Here is a 20,813-nt window from a genome sequence, read left to right as displayed (position 1 = left end):
AACGTTACTCTTCACAATATCTCATCTAAATAACTTGTAGTAAATCAAATCGAGTTAGGAATCTTATTGTGACACTACGGGCTTAATTATATACTTGTCGTACTAAACATCCTGCTTCTTCTATGAGTGGAAGGCAAGTGAAAAAGGTGTTTTCGAGAACATAAAAAGCAGTCAGCTAGCTGTTTTTGAGGATATTCATATTTCAGAGGGGAAGCAAACATAAGGTGACAAACCAACAAATGAGAGATGTTCGTTTATGTATATATGTACGTTCGTACATTAGTATGATACGTACCTCTGTGAAATACATATGATAAAAATGCACATCCTTCTTTTGTCGAGATTGAAACACCACATGATTCAGATGGATAAGACTGAAATAAATCAGTATCCTTGGCACCACTTATGTACGATATACTTATCCATAGGGCCATACAGGTTGTACATGAAAAGCTGGCTTACTAGCAAGAAAATATGAGGGTGTTGTGTTAGTTGCCTTGTTACCTTCTCTGTGAAACATTAGAAAATAACGTTGAAGAAGCTTTGGCCAAGTAACTGATTTGATTTCATTTGCAGTTGAGAGAGAGTTCTCAAAGTCTATACACATTGCTATAAAAAGAATTGATTATGGATTAAATAGTACTTCACATTTTACTGATCTAAATTTCCCTAATCATCTCTTTGGATCTGTCTTTAGTCAAAAGTCTACTTCTACTAAGGAGGCATGTATTTTGGCAAATGAGTGGTGACTATGAGCTATTTTTGCTCGGCCTATTATTTTTTCCACACAACTTAATTAGTTTGTCTTTTTTCTTCGTAATCTATCCTGATAAATATATTAGAAATTAGCCTATTCACATTATTTTGCTAAAGCAATATGTTGGATCTGTTTTTGTTTCCCAGTCAACGTGAGCCAGTCCATAAGGAATTGATAGCTTTAAAACAAATTTGTATTAATTGGTTTTAGGAATAGCAGAATTGATTTTGCAACCTGGCCGATGTCTGTACATCTCTATGGAAGTGTCTCTAACTTGTCAAAAGTTACCCACATAAATCTATTCTAAATCTAGTTATCAAACTTTTAGCTCGTTTATCAATTTAAATTTATATTAGTGAAGAATGTGCCTATATATTTGGTGAACTCAAAAACATAGAATTTTTAATTCCCTTTCTTATTTCTCCTAAAATAGAGCCATACAAAGGTAATGGTGTGAAGTATGCTGATGAAATAGTTAGAAGGAAAGAAGGTAAAGCAGGCTAGAAGCAGTAAATGGTACATTCTGTTATTTTTCCCCTTGTTTTTATTGTATTTTGGAGCTAATTTGAAGTTAGCTAGGTTCATTCGGCAGTGACTTGACAATTTGTTAATCTTGTATTCCTTTGAAAATGAGAGACACAATTGAAAATTGTATGTAATCTTCATGGAGGTGGAAAAGTGGTTGCATTCAGGAATATTGACAAATTCATGAAACTTGAATATAGATTTAGCAAAAATATGACGAGCTTATTCCCGTACAGAATAATAACATTACTCTCATAAATGGAGTAACAGTGCTTTAATTTTTTTAATTTTAATTTTTAGTCATTGTTATATATAACTAAGCATATTTTATCGTCAAGTAATTTTAATGTGTTCCTGCTCCCTTTATATAGGAAACATGTTACATTGAGACTACTTTAGAATTATATTACTCGCATAAATAGAGTAACAATATAAATTTAGCATAACACATGAGTATTTAAAAAAATGTAATGGTGGTAAATTAGATTCAAAAGTAGATTTGATCAAAAGTAAGTGCACATTTTAATTAATTAAAGGTTAAATGTACTTAATTTTGTGTCACAAGAACCAAAATAAGAAATTTTCAAATCTTAGGGGCTAAAAGTACAAATTTCCCAACAACAAAGAACGAACAAGAACCTGTCTCCTAATTTGACTCAATTTCGGAAAACAAGTTTAGTTCTTCAAAGTTCAAACTATTTATTTCCATAAATAGCTCTTTCCTAAACCTAAACTAATTAGGAAACCAAACCCATTAAAAAAGAGAAAAGGGAATTTGTATATAGTCGAATCCCACTCAATTTAGGAAATCAAAACAGTACTATAAAAAAGAGGTGCTCTTTCTATGGAAATCATTGGTATCTCAAAGTATTTTGTTGACAACAAAAAAACAAAAAACAAAAAAAGATGGCCAAGAGAAAGTCAAGAGCAAAGCCAGCAGCAAAGAAGAAAATGCCCAAACTTGATACAGTCTTCACTTGTCCATTTTGTTGTCATGAAAAAGGTGTAGAATGCCCCATTGATATGAAGAATTTGATTGGAGAGGCCATTTGCTATAATTGCAAAGCAAAGTTTAGTACCAGGATCACTCCTTTGACCGAGCCAATCGACATATATCACGAATGGATCGATGAATGTGAACGTGTCAATACGAGGCCTGTTCTCGGACAAGTCTAGAAGACGACTAATGTAATTTCGTATTATGAAAGACGACCTCGATTTTATAGTATATGGTTTTGTTCTTATGGTATATCATGTGTGTTAACTCTTTTTACATCATATATAATACAGTAGATGCTTTATTATGATATATTGGTTAAGTATTTCATCTGTCTAATTTCGTTCAAGTGCATCCTTTCATTGATGTGACTTGTATTATATAAGTGGCTTAGCAAGAATAGAGAAGCTATGCTATTTTTTTTTTTTAAAGTAATATTTAATTCTTAAGCATAATTAACTAGGGTTAGGTTAATGATAGACAAAAGTCGATGACCAATCTTAATTTAAATTTTGTCACAATTTCAAAAGTTAAAAAGTACAGTTCCTTTATGTGGTTTCATCCATTGCTCTATTGAGAAGTTCAAGAATCAAACTCCTCCTGTCAAAAATACAAAACGAGTAATATGTATATATTCTATGTCCTTCAAGGAAAAGGAAAAGGAAAAGGCGGTGGGGGAACCTCAACTTCAACTACAAATTTTCCATAAGATCAAATTATAACAGCATATTCATCCTGAACTGATCATTGATCTACGTACTTACATCTGTTTTTAATATGTCTAATTTCTCACGCACTATATATTGCCGGGATAGAGAAAATGGGGTAACTTTACACTGTTTTCTAACATGTCTTTCTTTAGTTTAGGAAAATCCTCTACCTGATCAGGTGGATGGCACATGTTGCACTGGCTTTAGCAAAGTGATTTAGGTAAGTCAACTGAATAGGGCAAAGCACTAAAAATCAGTGTTTTAAAATGCGGGGCGTAAGGTGGGGCATTTTACATATGTCCCGGTGAGGCGTAAGCCATGAGGCACGGGGCGTAAGCCCCATGAGTATTTGATTTTTAGTATTTCATAAAATAATATAATTACAATAAACATTTTTAAATAGGTAAAATTACATAAAAAAAAAAAAAAGAAAACTGGAAATAAATGATATATATATATAATCAAAGCAATCCATTATAAGCCACTTACAACTTGTAATTATATATAACATAATTTTACAAGTATAAACAATGCAATGAAATAAACGCTATTATGAAATACAAATCAACTCTAACATCTTAACTTTCAAACAATAAAAAAATTATAATTTCTTAAAACAATATTACTATCATACTATTCATTTTATCTCCCTATAAGCAAATAATCAATAAACTTTATCAGTATTATAATTAAAACGTAACTCCTTTATGAATAAAAATAAAATTACTTTCAAATAGCGACATAATAAAATATGATAATTTTGATACATACAAAAGACCAATGACAAGTGAAAATGTACAATTCAGCTATGTATCTTTAAAATAAATATTAAGTGATATTCATCCTCACGATGTTCTCAAATAGTAAATATACAATACTACAACTTGTTATTTGAGTTACACCCAATCTTCTTATTTCTATAGAACAAAAACTATTAAGAGCCCGTTTGGATTGGCTTATAGCTTAAAAGGCTGTTTTGCGACACATAAAAATTTGAAAAAAATAAGTTAGGGTAGTCCAACTTATTTTTTTTTGGCTTATAAGGCGTTTTCGCTATAGCCGATTTAGATAAACTAAGTTAAATGGGTCCAATTATTTTTTTGAGCTTATTTTAAACGCAAAATGACTTTAAGTGACCAAACACTCAAAAAAGCTAAAAACAGCTTATAAGCCAACTTATAAGCCAATCCAAACGGGCTCTAAGTATCATTCATTTGTTAAAGAATTATGAGGGTCAATAGTTTTAATTAAGGAATTTAACATATAATTTGTGTAAGAACTGTTAGGCGAGCCCCGAGTGCTGGGCAATAGGGGTGTTTAGGGCATGGAGTCGGGCGCTTAGGGCGTAAGCATCACAGGAACTAAGCCCCACACATGAGCCCTGGGGCGTTTTGCCAGTGCCCCGTCCTTAGACTAGCCCCGAGCGAGTCCTGAAACTGCCTTTTAAAATACTGCTAAAAATCTGTATCAGTGCTCGAATACTTTGAAAATGAGAGATGCGATTTGTCATTCTAATTCTCATAGAGTATTAACAAATTAATGAAGATTGAACATAGATTTATCAAGAATACGGCAAGCTTCCCATGCACAAATTTTTGTGCCATCAGAAAGTAAATAGAATACACGGCAAATTAAATGGTGAAACAATTAATGATTATGAAAATTATGAATATTGACAAGCAAAGTGATCAAAGTGTACATTTCAAGTAATTGAAAGTTAAATTTTCTTAATCAAATATCATAAGTAGTAAAATTAAAATTTACAAATAATTAAGGTACCAAAAATGCTATTAAATCAAATAAATTAAAGCATAACGAGTAACCTGAAAAACAAATAAAGATAGAACAAAAATCTGTCGATCTCCTAATTCGACTCAATTTGCAATACTTGTTTAATCAACTTGTCCCCACTATGCCCTAGAACCTATGTTGCTCGGAATCTTCAACAATGCTGACGGATCCTTCAAGAATACTGCATTTTTGGAGGAATATTCGATACGGATGCAGCAATATTTTTGGAGAGTCCGAGCAACATAGCCTGGAACTCTCTCATGGATAGGATGATGAAGGAGCTTCATGGACAAGGCAAAACGATTGGAGACATTTAAGAGGTACTGATACAGGTTCCCATACACTCCATGATCGTCCCATGCATTAAATCAGTAAATAAGTGATGCACAAATGTATCCTTCATTGAAACAATCTTGAAACATCTAGGAATAAGGGATTGCTTCTCAGAAATCAACACACCAGGCTACGTGGTCGATGAGGAAGATAGGCTTCAAATCTTCCCTTACGTTGATTTTCATGGCTGCAATAATAATCCGTGCCCTCCCAACATGTCCAAGGGTTTGATATAATAAGAAAGAATACATGCCTCCATAGGCAATAAACGAATGATCTATCTTGGTGATGGATCCAAGATTTCGCCATGCCAAGAAAAGATTTCCCAGCCCAGAATTTGATAAAGGAAAACTGATAGAACCTATGGGTTCACACTTTGTTGGTTCACACCCTGAGAGTTTGCTAAAACAGTCTAAGGGACCTAGTCCCTAAACTGTTTTCACAGATAATGAGGGAAAGTAATAAGGCAAGATATTTACGTGGAAAACTCCTTGCTCAAGGGATTAAAAACCACGACCTACCCCAGTAGGATTTCCAACTTCACTAAACTGAGCAATGTTCAGATTACAACGTATTGCAACCTATGAATTAAACTCTTAATTCCTCTCCCTTACAATAACCCTATTGTAAGCAACTCTTGACTATCGCTAGCCGAGCAAACTAATACACTTTGCCTATCCCTAGACAAGTGTACCACTCAAAGGTTAAGCAGGTAGAGCAAACTAATACACTTTGCCTATCCCTAGACAAGTGTACCACTCAAAGGTTAAGCAGGTAAACAACCACAAACAACTTCTGAGAATTCAAAACAATACACCTGGACTAACTCTAGCCTAGTGTACCACTCAAAAGCTTGTGAAGATAAACTTCTTGCAAGCAGCCCTTGAGAATTCAACCGCCTACAAACAGCTTCTTAAAAGAGGAGTAGGTTTACAATTTATAGAACAAAGAAACAAAGACTCAACAACCTAAGGACTTGAAGCATCTTTAGTTCAGGGATCTAGTCCTTTGGCTTGTTAAGGCTTTGTTCTTGACACTACTAAAAAACTGCCAAAATTTGACGGATAAAAAACTGACGGAAAACCGATGCAGTGCGTCGGTTTTGTGTATTTCTATTTTTTTTTATTTTTCTAATTAAGAAACCGAGGACAACGTCGGTTTTTTCCGCAGAATTTTGAAATTATATTTCGGCCAGAATTTTTTTACAAAAGACGTCGGTTTTATTAAAAAAAATAATTTATTTATTTTTAAAAATATATTAAATAATTTATAATTCATTTTGTTTTTTAAAATATTAATAAACGAATTTTTTTTAAAGAAACTGACGGACTACGTCTGTTTTTAATTTTTTTTTTGGTCAAAGGCTGGTCAACATTTAAAAAAAAAACAACGGACCGCGTCGGTTTTTCCGTCATTTTTTTTTTTTTTTTTTTTTTTTTAACAATATGATAGAAACGGGTTTGGCATATCATTTGCCATCTTCCCCAAAAAAAATACCCACTTCTCTCTAAAATAAAAAACCCTAACCCGCCGCCCACGCCCGCCCCTTGCTGCTAGCCGCCGCCCACCCTCCGCCACCTGCGCAGCCCACCCCACCTACCCCAGCCCCGTTTTTTAACTTGTAATTTGAGGTAGTTTCTTTTAAATTAGGGCTTTTAAAATTCTTTCAATCTTAGTTTTATTTGTAGATTTTAGGCCTAATGTTAGTCTATTTAGCTTTGTTAAACATCATTTGTAGTGTTATTAATGTTGAATTTGTGAAAAAATGTAAACTTTATTTGACTAGTTTGCTTTTCATTTTTTTTTTTTTTTTTTTTTTTTTTGCTTGAGATTGTGCTATATTTTATGTTCATTGTCAATGTGTTTGTGTTAGTTAGTTATCATTGTTTGTAATATTATTGATGTTGAATTCATGCAAAAATGTATAATTTATTTGACTAGTTTTTTTTTTTTTGTTTTTTTTTGTTTTTCTTGTTGTTGTTGTTGGGATTGTGCTATTTGTTAGAATCCATAAGTTAGTAGAATTTTTATTGAGCATTCAAAATTAGAATTGGTTGAGATTGTGCTTTTCAAAGTTAGAATTATTAAGTTATAGTATTTCTATAACCTCAAAACTAAAGGGTAGACTTTATTTGACTAGATTTACTTTTCAATTTTTAGAATCGGTTGGGATTGTGCTTTTCAAAGTTATATTAAAGTTAGAATCCATAAGTTATTAAAGTTAGAATTGTTATTGAAAATTCAAAGTTAGAATTGGTTGGGATTGTGCTTTTCAAGGTTAGAATGTTAAGTTATAATATTTCTATAACCTCAAAACTAAAATATAGACTTTATTTGGCTAGATTTACTTTTCAATTTTTAGAATTGGTTGGGATTGTGTTTTTCAAAGTTATATTGAAGTTAGAATCCATAAGTTATTAAAGTTAGAATTGTTATTGAGAATTGAAAGTTAGAATTGGTTGGTATTGTGCTTTCTTAAATTATTGATGTTGAATTTGCGAAAAAATGTAAACTTTATTTGACTAGTTTACTTTTCATATATATATATATATATATATATAATATTTGCTTGAGATTGTGCTATTTTTTATGTTCATTGTCAATATATTTGTGTTAGCTTAGTTAGAATTGGTTGGGATTGTGCTTTTCCAAGTTATATTAAAGTTAGAATCCATAAATTATTAAAGTTAGAATTGTTATTGAGAATTCAAAGTTAGAATTGGTTGTGATTGTGTTTTTCAAAGTTAGAATTGTTAAGTTATAATATTTCTATAACCTCTAAACTAAAATGTAGACTTTATTTGACTAGATTTACTTTTTAATTTTAAGAAATAAAGTTAGAATCCATAAGTTATTAAAGTTAGAATTGATTGTGTTTTTCAAAGTTAGAATTGATTGGGATTGTGCTTTTAAAAGTTATATTAAAGTTAGAATCCATAAGTTATTAAAGTTAGAATTGTTATTGAGAATTCAAAGTTAGAATTGGTTGGGATTGTGCTTTTAAAAATTATTGACGTTGAGTTTGTTAAAAAATGTAAACTTTATTTGACTAGTTTACTTTTCATATATATATATATATATATATATATATATACATACTTGAGATTGTGCTTTTCCAAGTTATATTAAAGTTAGAATCCATAAGTTATTAAAGTTAGAATTGTTATTGAGAAATCAAAGTTAGAATTGGCTGTGATTGTGCTTTTTTCAAAGTTAGAATTGTTAAGTCATAATATTTCTATAACCTCTAAACTAAAACGTAGACTTTATTTGACTAGATTTACTTTTTAATTTTTAGAAATAAAGTTAGAATCATAAGTTATTAAAGTTAGAATTGATTGTTCTTTTCAAAGTTAGAATTGGTTGAGATTGTGCTTATCAAAGTTATATTAAAGTTAGAATCCATAAGTTATTAAAGTTAGAATTGTTATTGAAAATTCAAAGTTAGAATTGGTTGGGATTGTGCTTTTAAAAATTATTGATGTTGAATTTGTGAAAAAATATAAACTTTATTTGATTAGTTTACTTTTCATAGATATATTTGCTTGAGAATGTGTTATTTTTTATGTTCATTGTCAATGTATTTGTGTTAGCTCAGTTAGAAATGGTTGGGATTGTGCTTTTCCAAGTTATAGTAAAGTTAGAATCCATAAGTTATTAAAGTTAGAATTGTTATTGAGAATTCAAAGTTAGAATTGGTTGTGGTTGTGCTTTTCAAAGTTAGAATTGTTAAGTCATAATATTTCTATAAACTCTAAACAAAAATGTAGACTTTATTTGACTAGATTTACTTTTCAATTTTTAGAATTAAAGTTAGAATCCATAAGTTATTAAAGTTAGAATTGTTATTGAGAATTCAAAATTAGAATTGGTTGGGATTGTGCTTTTAAAAGTTATATTAAAGTTAGAATCCATAAGTTATTAAAGTTAGAATTGTTATTGAGAATTTAAAGTTAGAATTGGTTGGGATTGTGTTTTCTTGAGTTATATTTTAAGTTAGAATTCTTAAGTTAAAATATATTTCTATAACTCAATAATTTGTGGGTATATTTTTGTAGATGGATCGTATGTGGATGTATATATAAATAACAGTGATTGTGTGGGTGTACATGATGAATTTGTTGACAAGTTTATCACACATGCAATGTCACTTCACCCTTTTCAAAATGAAGGGGTAATTAGGTGTGCTTTTTCTCGTTGCTGGTGTAAGAAGTGTTTGAAACCGGAAGCGGTTAGGGTTCATTTATATAGTCGTGAGACTTATGTTTTAGTTTGGATTTCATAATGAACTTATGTTTTATGCTTTATGGACTTATGTTAAAACTATGTAGAACTAGTTAATGGTACTTTTGGTTGGACATTTAAATATTTTTGAACTTTGAAGGTCTATTTAGATCGTATTTGATGTGTTTAGATAGTGTTTGATTGTTACTTAGGGTGATTTTATGTGTTGTAGCTCTTTTAGAATTAATTTGGAGCATTTTATTCTTTGGTTTTGAGCGGAGTTTTGGTCTTTGGTTTTTGTATTGGTTTTGTGCGGGTGTGGTCACGAGAAAAAAAGCAATTGCATGCAGGAAATTTTTCAGAAAACCGACGGACTGCGTTGGTTTTTTTTATAAAATTTATATTATTTCTTTTTAAATTAAAAAAATTAAAAATTAAAAAAACCGACGCAGTCCGTCAATTTTTTTTATTTTTTTTTTATTATTGGATAAAAAACCAACGGACCGCGTAAGCGACGCAGTCCGTCGCAAAAAACCGACGCAGCACGTCGGTTTTCAAAAAGCGACGCTATGAAAACCGACGGACCGTGATGGGTCGGTTTCCCGTCGGTTTCAATGAAAACACCGACACGGGCCGTCGGTTTTTGACAATTTTTTAGTAGTGTGAGAGCACCTTGAGAGGGGTGGGGGCTGCACTTGAGAGAAATATAATTTTCAGATTTGCAAGTGTTACGTTAAACAATGCCAACATGTTGTATATACAAGGGGCCAAGTGAGGAACATGCGAGAAGCATGTGACCATAGATAGGGACCTTTCATCTTTTCATATTGGCTACAGGTTTGACCTCCAAAGCATCTTCGCACTGTGCTACTGCGATTCGCCGGTCGATCAAAGTGCACACGGCTTTTCCTGTCATGTTTCGTACAGTGAGCAGGAGACCTGATCAAGGACCTGGTCCTTGGCGTGTTTGTCAAATCATCAAAACGACAACATATCATAACTCATCAAAAACAGTAGGCGATTTTTCCCTAGTTTGAAGCTCAGAGAAGGAGATTTCATGCCAAGAAAAGATTTCCCAGCCTGGAATTTGATAAAGGAAAACAGTAGGCGATTTTCCCCCAGTTTGAAGCTCAGAGAAGGAGATTTCATGCCAAGAAAAGATTTCCCAACCGGCAATTTGATAAAGGAAAACAGTTGGCGATTTCCCCCCAGTTCGAAGCTCAGAGAAGGAGATTTCATCATGCCAAGAAAAGATTTCTGAGTCTGGAATTTGATAAAAGGAAAACAGTAGGCTGGTAAAACCAGCGGTCCACGAATGGACTGATTGGTGGTGATGAGCTTGAGCACATTCTGCTACAACTGATCAACGCAACCATTGAAGAAAGCAAATTGTGCACGTTCCACACTATATATGTCCAAAGCAGCTTACAGTGCCTTGCCGCGGGTTCTTCCAGTAGTTTACTAATGGCAAGACTACAATTTGGTGTTGATTTTAGCTAGTTAAATGTGGGAGAAAAAAAAATAAAAGCGGCTGCGAGTTTGCTCTAACTTGTTTTGTATATATGGCTTTTTGTCCTATAAAAAGTTAAAAAGCGGTCTCTGTAAAGAATTAGTGAACTTTAGTAGGATTTGGACATTGGTTTCCAATCCAACTTTTCTACTCCTAGATTACCCTGATATGCAGAAAAATATAGGAGCCGTATCGTATCATTGAGCTGGTTAGTTTCTACTTAAGTAGCTGTGTGGTTATCCTTAGCTTTACAGTAGCTTACAACAACAACAACAACAACCCAGTATAATCCCACATCGTAGAGATGCAGGGGGAGGGTAGAGTGTACGCGGACACTTCTACCAAGTGGGGACGGTACATTTCCAGAAAGACCTCGGCTCAAAGAAAAGCATAAAAGCATAAACAAGTCAGATAATGCTAAGAAATTCAAAGCGACATGTAAAAGCAATAATATAAAATAAAATAATGCAATCGGCACGGGTACGGGGTAATGAAAGCACGAAATAGTAGATAATAGCATAAATTGGAGCATAAGAAATTATATTGCGACATCTTGACATTACTAATAAGAACGGGTAACGGACTATCTACCTAAGCCTTCTAATTTAATTTAGCCCTCCAAACCCTCCTATCTAAGGTCATGTCACCATTGGCTGTTAGCTTTACAGTAGCTTATTAGAGGTTATTACATAATAATATACAACTTACGTGATATAGAAGTAAGATAATAGCATTTCAAATTGTATAATAACGGTAAACAGACTGTAGATAATCCTCATGGTCTCATTCATTTTACCATCATCCATGAGGTTGCTTTTAGTTTTGCAAGTTCAGTTCCCTTGAATTGGCCATTGCTTGATTTCTACATTTGAGCTTCTAATTCCTAGCTATCAGTTGTATTACATCAAATTTGACATTGCTTGTTAATCCTTCTTTGATTTTTCAGACATGGAAAGCTTGATTTCATAAGGATAAGACTAGCAGCAATATAAAGAAGGATTAACAAATTCTTTGCTGCAATCTTGTTTGTCTCCTTTAGTTTTGTTAAACCAACACCAAGAGAGTCAGATAGGTAATGTTGCTCCCACGACTACAAGCGCCAGTGTACAAACTCGAGTTCAGGTCAAAGCCTTACAAACCAAAACCAGCATTTAGGGAAAGATAGCTTAAGCGTATCCGTATGGACATCAACGGAGAGAAGGGAGGGCTGAGGGTTGCCCAATCAAAATAGGAATAAGAAAAAGAAACACAAAAATGGTTGCTCAGTGATCTTCGCGATCATTTTTATCAATTGATTATCCATACATTGTCCGAACATACATGGTATCTGGTCAGCAGAAAGAATTAACGAATGAGGCCAAAAAGGAAAACCCTACATCATTACAACAAAATTGGTATTGACTCAAACTAGAGGGGATGGGACCAAGCTACTTCTCTAGAAACCCCCTTTGTTTAACTCTCTTACAGAAGACCACCGGTAAAAAGGAATCTCTGCTACACTGGTTAGGAACTGCACAATTGGGTATGAGTTAGAAAGTTATCTTTTATCCTTTTTATGCTTGGGAATGTACTTTGTCTTAATACCCTTTTCAGGCTTTGGCCTAAACTTGACCTTAGTGTTTCTACTTGAAGATGAATTAAATAACTTCATTTTTTGCCAGCTAATCATCAGCTGTGGAAACAACGGAATGTTCCTCAGAATCTGATGCTGGGGCTGCTTCTGAACTGCTCGTTGGCACGTCTGGCCGCCCTGAGAAAGTGTCACGAGAATACACGACATGATCCCCAGCGATGGCCTCCCTCCATCCTATATTGAATTTCAGGTCAATCAGAATAAAAAAGAAGCAGACAATAATTGAAGCAGAATGGCTGTGTATATAGAAACGTGAGAGCTAGTAAAACATACTCTGAGCAAGAAAAACTTTAGCTTTTGCCACAATATCTGAAAATCCCAAAACTTGATTTGCATTTCCATCAGGAACCTGACAATGCAAAGGATTTTCATTTAATGATGTCCGATCATCAAACTTGGAAGACATGACACCCTCTTCAGGATATTGTGTTCCAACTTCACGCCTCACAGGCCTCCAAAGCTTGGCAGCTGCTCTGTTTGACCCAATCCGAAGAGCATTATGCTTAGCTGGCTTCTGGACAATATTGCACTTTTTAGGCATGGCAGGCTCTGTGCATCCAAAATCATCTCTTGCTTCAGCAGGGCAGTTTCCTTGCTGGATAGTACTGCAATCTTTCACTGGAATAGATATAGAACCAATCATCACCTCAGAGTTTCTGTGCTTCTGACCTATTCCTTCTTTCTGCACCTCCAGTATTGAAGCATCATCACTTTTCACTCTAACTTTTCTTGTTATCTTAATGCTATTAACAGGGGTACCACTGTCCTTGTGCTTCTGTAAAGGTACAACTTTTGCTTGATGATTTTGATTGTTACTATTTTGCCCAGACCTTTGCGATTTTGGAGTTTGCCACTCAGCATTGGCAGAATGCCGTCGAATATTGACAGACACTGGTTGGGGTTCAACATTCTGAACTTTAACCGAATCCAGGTGTTGGTGAGAGAGATCATATTGGGATTCAACACTCACATCTTCATTACTGGAGAATTGAACCAGTTCAAGATTTGTGGAGACGTCCAGAGATACATCAGGATTATTAGAATACGAATCAGATGGTCCTGGAAGGCTATCTGCTTCTGCCAATAGAACTTCAATACAATCAGCTAGTACCTCCAGATTTCCTTTTTCCTCATTTGATTGCTCCCTTGCTTTCTGTTCCTTTTGTCGACACTTTTTCACTTTTTCCCATCGACTATTGGCAGAAGTGGGTTGGGGTTCAACATTCTGAACTTTAACCGAATCCAGATGTTGGTGAGAGAGATCATATTGGGGTTCAACGCTTATTTCTTCATTACTGGAGAATTGAACCAGTTCAAGATTAGTGGAGACGTCCAGAGACACATCAGGATTATTATAATACGAATCAGATGGTCCTGGAAGGCTATCTGCTTCTGCCGATGGAACTTCAACACAATCAGCTGGTACCTCCAGATTTCCTTTTTCCTCATTTGATTGCTCCCTTGCTTTCTGTTCCTTCTGTCGACGCTTTTTCACTTTTTTCCGTCGACTATTGGCAGAAGTGCGTTGGGGTTCAACATTCTGAACTTTAACTGAATCCAGATGTTGGTGAGGGAGATTATATTGGGATTCAACGCTCATATCTTCATTACTATAGAATTGAACCAGTTCAAGATTGGTGGAGACGTCCAGAGGTACATCAGGATTATTGGAATAGGAACCAGATGGTCCTGGAAGGCTATCTGCTTCTGCTGATGGAACTTCAACACAATCAGCTGGTACCTCCAGATGTCCTTTTTCCTCATTTGATTGCTCCCTTGCTTTCTGTTCCTTCTGTCGACGCTTTTTCACTTTTTTCCTCTCTAATAGCTCAGCTTGCCTAGCATATCACATGAGAAATAATTGAAGGAATTCCTATAATAGCTCCACCACATTGAAGCGGAAAAACCAAGATTCACTCAGATAAGAAGTTCCAAGAGTTTTAAGAAACCCTTTCTCAAAATCATTTACTTATCATACATGTATATTACATGCCAAAAATAATAAAATGCATGATAAATACAAGGGTTGAATCAGCTTGACTTGAAACACAAGCTTGATATAACCTATTTTTATAAAAGTTGAATCACCTTGATGAAATTTTTGGCTCAGCCACTGGCTGGGGCAGTAAGTTTTACATCTTTGACTAACTAATCTTTTCATTTGAAGTAGATTGGAAACTGTAATGAACGTACAATTTCCTGTTGACTTTTCTCCCAATGCGAAACTTGCCCCATCCCCTTAGAGGTGATTGCTTACAAGAAATATCACTGTCCTGTCTTTATCTACTTACCCAAGAAATAATAAAATAAGTCACTTCTAGCTGAAATGAATTGAGTTATTTGACCTGTCAATTAAGATGCAAATATCAAAATCCCCAAGCTCTGCAGCACTGTGTTTACCTTATTCGTAATTTTAAAGATGGACAAACAAATGAAAATTAAAAATTGTTTTCTACTTGTAGAGAAATCTGCTTCATAAATAAGGGTATAAACTGCAGAGGAGCATATCTTCAGAGCACATAAATATTTTTTTTCCAAAAATAATCATGCCATAAGCATTCAACAGTTTATTCCATTCAAATAATAAGAAATACAACTTTATCAAGTCCTAACTAGTCATTCAGAACATAGGAGCAACGAGCCAATGACGATAGACCATAACCTCAGTAAAATACATGAAAAGGAGAGAATATGAAAATGAGTTGATATGGTAAAAAGTCTCACTTTTTTTGAGCAGCTTCTTCCTCCTCAAAAAGCAATTTTTCGAATTTCAAAGCTTCAGCATCTTTGTCGGCAACCCATGCTTTAGCCTGAGCATCATAAATGAGTTCCAGTTACTGTGGATTTTGGTTCAAGGGACAGAATCAGGTAAAGCATAACCAAAAGAGTGTCCTCATCTAACCAGACTTCCAAGACTAAAAATCGGAACTGAATCTAACAGTATCATGCAAATACAGATGTGAAAATATATAGTTTCAACACATGAAGCCGGAAAGTTCTCAGTAACTATTAAAAGATTCAAAGGAGATATAGAACTACCAGTTTCTGTTCAAAAAGGAAGCTAGTGCAAGCAACCAGATTCTTTGAGTCTAAACCAATTTTGGCAGCTTCTCCATCAAAAACATATTTTTCCACTGACTCAGCTGTGCCAGCACATAAGAATGTTCTCTCACTAGCATCATCAAGGATACTAAATAATTCCTTGGAGGTCACTGGAAGACTGGCAGGTTTAGCTTGGATGACTTCCTGTAAATTGATCCAATTTAGCATCATTAGCTGTTACGTCATGTTGCTTTTGTAGTTGGTTTGATAATGCTTGGTAGAAAATGGAAATAGAAGACTAACCAGCAACTTTGAACCAGCCTTTACATAAACACGAGGAAGAGACCAAAACCCTTGTTTGCCCAAAGCTGTTGACAAGGCATGAACAAGTACAGATCCAGAAATTTCCTAAAAGAAATATGTCAATCACGATATAACAATCTGTAAAGTGTGGGATGGTAGAAATGTACTATTATGCTTTTTCTCGTCTTTGACAGACCAATACTCACTTCAGAAGTGTTTTTATCAGTAGCCCAAAAGAACTCTGCTAGTCAAAACAGTTTCAAAAAGATTTCTAGCAGAATTTCCATTTGTATAAACTCTATATAAGTTGTTCAAATCAAAAGAAATCTAAGACATCTTCACCAAAGGCATATAATGAGTTTGAATGTGGAAAGGCTCAATGACTATAGCAAATTATCTCTGAATAATGGGAAACAGAGACTAAGTTGTAATTTCTCGTAGAGAAAGGGAGGAACACATGCAGGTTTTCTATCTTCTTTGTTTCAAATTCACATTATCTATCAGGACAGATTAGGAGGGACATGTCTTGCTGCGCACTGTGAATAGGGACGTTTCTTCTACCTTCAGTCAATTCCAGACTATCATCAAATTTCTGTGTTAACATTTCAACCGCAAGAACTCATTTTACGTTCCATTTCAAAAAGAACTCACTTTAAGTTCCAAGTCAAGGAAAAACATACATAAGACTGCAGGAACATGGAAAGCAAATTACCTTTAGTGAGATATCTTGCAATGATACAACTTTTTTAACCTCATCCAATGAGAGCTGTATGTAGCAACCATAAAACAACATAATAAATATGAAGGAACAGGTGCACAAAAAAAAGAAGAATTAGGGAGTGAGAAAGGGAGAAGTACCTTGTCCCAAAATGCTCCCAATAAATCCCTGTATTCGCGAGACTCCTACAGAACGTAAATAAAACATAAGATTCAGCACAACCACATCCAATATTGACAAGTAAATCTGATATCAGCATTTAGTTACCTAATCAGAAAACAAGAAGGTTCACCACAATGGAAATCATACTGCAAATGGCAATTGACATACCCAGTGTTCTCGAAGGAAAAAAGAGGAAAAAAACACTGATTTCTGCTAGGGCTCTAAGCGCAAAGTGCAATTTAAGCGTGCCGTTAATGAAGAAAAGTGAAAACAAAGAGAGAATATAAAATATATAGGTACTGCAAGAAACAATAACTATAAGCACAGATACAATTATACAGTCTAAAGATTGAAAGAATTGCAAGTGTCTTGCTAAAACTGATTAAACTTCATATACTACTTCCTAAATATCTAATATCATATTTGTTCACAATGTCACCTTAGCATTTAATATATCATTCTTTCTTTCTAACTACATTTATTGGCTAGTGTCCTTTCATCAAGAGAGAACCATGGCCACAGGTGCTATACCTTATAGTGCCTTCACTAAAGCACCCTTAGCAAGCACCATGTGCTGCACCTTGCTTAGCATTTAAGCAGCCTTTATAATAACTACAGTACTACACATACACAAATGGTAAATTACCAAATCTAATCCAGCATTAAAGCACAGCAAAATAAAAGAAAAAGGCGTCCAAGATATACCTTATCAGAATTTAAGGATTTGCGGTGCAGACGTCTATGTCTTCTGTGATTAATAGGTGAACAAAATTCCCTGGAACATTTCTCGCACTTCTGCATCTGAATAATATCTGCTAAAAAAAAAAAAAGGTATGAGAAGCCCATCAATATTCATGGGTTAAGCCAGAGTCCTGTATACGACCTATTACAAACTGGAGAATCTTCAGATAGACCTTTTCAGGCTACTTATTGGCCTTTTCAGCAAATGCATCCGGCTTAAGCATTTTGATGGCTTAAACTCGCATTCTATCCCAACTTGAGGAGAAACTCTTGGTAGAGAACAATTACATACGCAGAGTGAATCCAGATTACTCGGGCCAAAGGGCTTTGGATACTGGATGGTTAAACCATAAGAAGAATAAAAAAATATGTTTGATGCTATGAACACCAAGTTCTATATTTGATACCTGGCTGATCTATAGAACGAAGCCACTGAATCCATTGAGCAGGACTTTCCCCCGTTCTTGGTAATGAAAGCAGGGGTTCCTTTCCCATAGTTTGCCTAATGGAAGTATCAAGCGAATCGTTCACCTCATCCATTTTCGTTACATCCGGAGCTTTCATTGCATCTGGTGCTTTCATTGCATCTGGAGTACATACAAAGAATAGATCATAGAAGGGGATTTCAGAAAATAATTTTGAAATATACAAATTCTTTTGAAACTAGGCATATAGAAATAAAAAATAAAAATAAAAAATTCAGCAGCATGAGTTAGAGACATGTCTGCATGCAAGCTTATGTTGTGCTCGTATAAGGAATGTGCATCCTGGCAGCGACGTGCACAAAATATGAAAAACACTAAGCAAAATAAAAAGGGAGGACAAAAAATAGAAAGATCCTTCTCATAGAAAAACTATTGCCTTTCTCAAAAAAAAAAAAAAAAAAAAAAAAAAAAAGGAAGGATTTATATAACCCATAACTTTGTCCTACTGTCAGGCAGAATTGTAAATGACATAGCACATGTATCAATAGATGTCGATAATTAGACCACACAACAGAATTTACTGCAGAACAAATAGAATGTTTCAAATGACTGGGTACATCTGTAATAGCCAATCGTCCTGAGATCAAACCGCTTATAAATTTGAAGACATGCTACTAGTGGAGTAAGGGGAATAAAAATAGTTGTTGACTCCCATCTTAGATATATTTCCACAATTCATATGTGGATTTCTAGGTGAAACTTGAAGATTTCTGTTATATAAAAAAAAAAATGGTTTAAGTAGGTGTCAGGGGGTAACCTACGCCCTACGGGAACAAATCCTTTACCAATTTGTTTCTCTGAAGGTAAAGGTCACTTAAGCAATGCTGTCTTCATTTCCAGAAAGTGCAAAGCTAAAGTTCCCCAAGCCACCTCTGACCCAAAGATGCATAAGTTCTTGGAGCTTCTTTGGATTGCCTTAATAGGCTACACAATTGATGTTCAAAGATTTAAAGCTGGCTTGTTCATTTCGCATTTTAATCTGGAAGTAATTTGGTCAAATTGTATCAATTACTTGTCTTTCTTCTTCATTCACGAGGAAAAGACCTCTCAAAAGCAAAGATTTTTGTCAATATACAAAGCAAGAAAAGCTCCACAGAGATTCAATCCTACATAGGATACATATAGTTTGTCTGAAGCATATTCTATAGTAAACTTCACACCAATCCTCCAATCAACTTGATAATAGAGAGCCTAGACTTGTGTATGTATCAAAGATGACTAGAATGCGAAGAGGAAAGAAAGAGGCTGCTCTGCAGAATTAGCAACTGTTACAAAGTAGTGTTTCTTAGAAGAGAGTTTTTCCTAATAACATCATTAAATATCCCAAAATAAATCCATTTGACAAGTCAATAAGGTATTGAAACATTTGAGTCTAATCTCAACTAAATCCCATCGACGACTCAGAGGTGTATTAAAGAATGTGAGCCTATCCTTCTCGTTTCGATCAAGTTCCTATATGCTCCCAAAAGACGGATCAAAAGTTAGATAGCGAATCCATTAGCAAACACGATTGTAGGTCACATTCCCACTAAATACCGCATGCGCCAGCTCAAATTTTCTAGTTCCAAGAAACAGCTTATTTTATATTTTTTCCTCAAGTTTAGATTTCCTCAAAGATACCACAGGTAAATAATGGTATATTTGGAATCATGAGCATTCTGTATCAATTATGATATCAGATCTCAATGATAACTCATAAGTTGGTAGAAATTTGAACACATGCTCCAAGATTAGATCCAACTGATCTCCACTAGAATGGTAAAGTACAAAACTTCATTCAATTATCAATAAAATGAGGAAACAAATTATTGGTTGGAAACGCAGCACATAAGACCAAAAAACTTTCTATAGTGTTGGCATCGCAGAATAGTTACTTAGCTGCACTTATTGTACAACAAGAAGAGATGTTTCCTTTTGGTGCAGTAACTAAGATATCATTCCCAATTCATAGGTTAGTAACGCATTGCCACTTTTTTTTTTTTATCAAGTAATAATTTCTTTTAAAACCAAAGCTAGTTGCTACCAAATTCTTAGCTAAATGCAAAAAAAACTACCAAGCAATAAAACAAATTGCATATACAAGAAACATGAGGAACTGATTCTCCAAAACATTTATCACATTTATATAAAAAAGCCATGCTATTGTGAGCCAATCTACTTTAAACCTAACAAACATACATAAACAGAAATCAATGATAGCATATTTGGCATGGATAGATCAAGAAAAACTGTAACGCACCATCAACAATACAGTAACCAAGAATTGCCTGTACCAAGAAAGTCCCTCTTTCCCAAATATTCACTTAGGGCGGGTCCACTAGATACAAAAACAAGTAGTACTACTATTTTGGTACTAAGACTACTTATGGCATTTAATGCATAGTTAAGTTATCTGTTAAAACATCCCCACTGCTACATTATCAAGAAGAACCCAAGAACCGAGAATTTAATCGATGCAACTGCAATGCGAATAAAAAAAAACAAATCATTTGGGATGAGGGAGTAGTAAAATTAAATACACTGCAAGTGCTATATTAATATCAAGAACAACCCAAGAACCAAGAATTTAATCAATGCAACTCCAATGCAAATAAAAAACACAAAAAAGAAAAAGAAAAAAGATATAGAAAATAAGAAGCAACAACTATAAACACACACCAGTGAGATGATCGGTGATGGGAAGTTAGAATAAAGAATGTTAAAGACGAAAGGAGAAAACTGACATACCTGTGTGCATGGTGTTGAAGAAATTGAAAGACGCTAACTAAAAGAGAAGTATGCGTATATGTATTAAGACTTTGTTGTTTATATAGGTAGTGTGTGTGTGTGTGTCTATGTATCAACAAAGAAGGGGACTGGTCGGTTGAAATGTTGAGAGGAAC

The 20,813-nt window shown here is 34.4% G+C and overlaps 1 protein-coding gene and 1 pseudogene across 1 annotated transcript; one reads left to right on the top strand and one right to left on the bottom strand.

The window, feature by feature from the left end:
* The first annotated feature begins 2,188 nt into the window (after positions 1 to 2,188).
* On the top strand, positions 2,189 to 11,091 carry LOC132053795 (inorganic pyrophosphatase 2-like; annotated as a pseudogene).
* A 1,003-nt stretch (positions 11,092 to 12,094) lies between these two features.
* Positions 12,095 to 20,813, bottom strand: LOC132051676 (uncharacterized). Its single transcript, XM_059442845.1, has 10 exons — positions 20,659 to 20,813; positions 17,854 to 18,033; positions 17,411 to 17,517; positions 16,684 to 16,728; positions 16,538 to 16,591; positions 15,826 to 15,930; positions 15,520 to 15,726; positions 15,205 to 15,290; positions 12,754 to 14,318; positions 12,095 to 12,654 (listed from the first exon to the last, which is right to left on the bottom strand). The coding sequence occupies exons 1-10, from the start codon at positions 20,666 to 20,668 to the stop codon at positions 12,509 to 12,511; spliced, it is 2,505 nt and encodes an 834-aa protein (XP_059298828.1). The 5' UTR covers positions 20,669 to 20,813; the 3' UTR covers positions 12,095 to 12,508.

The sequence above is a fragment of the Lycium ferocissimum genome, chromosome 4 (genome assembly GCF_029784015.1).
Source record: "Lycium ferocissimum isolate CSIRO_LF1 chromosome 4, AGI_CSIRO_Lferr_CH_V1, whole genome shotgun sequence".
Lineage (NCBI taxonomy): Eukaryota > Viridiplantae > Streptophyta > Magnoliopsida > Solanales > Solanaceae > Lycium > Lycium ferocissimum.
Note: the sequence above shows the minus strand (reverse complement) of the source record. Positions and strands in the feature narration are given on the sequence as shown.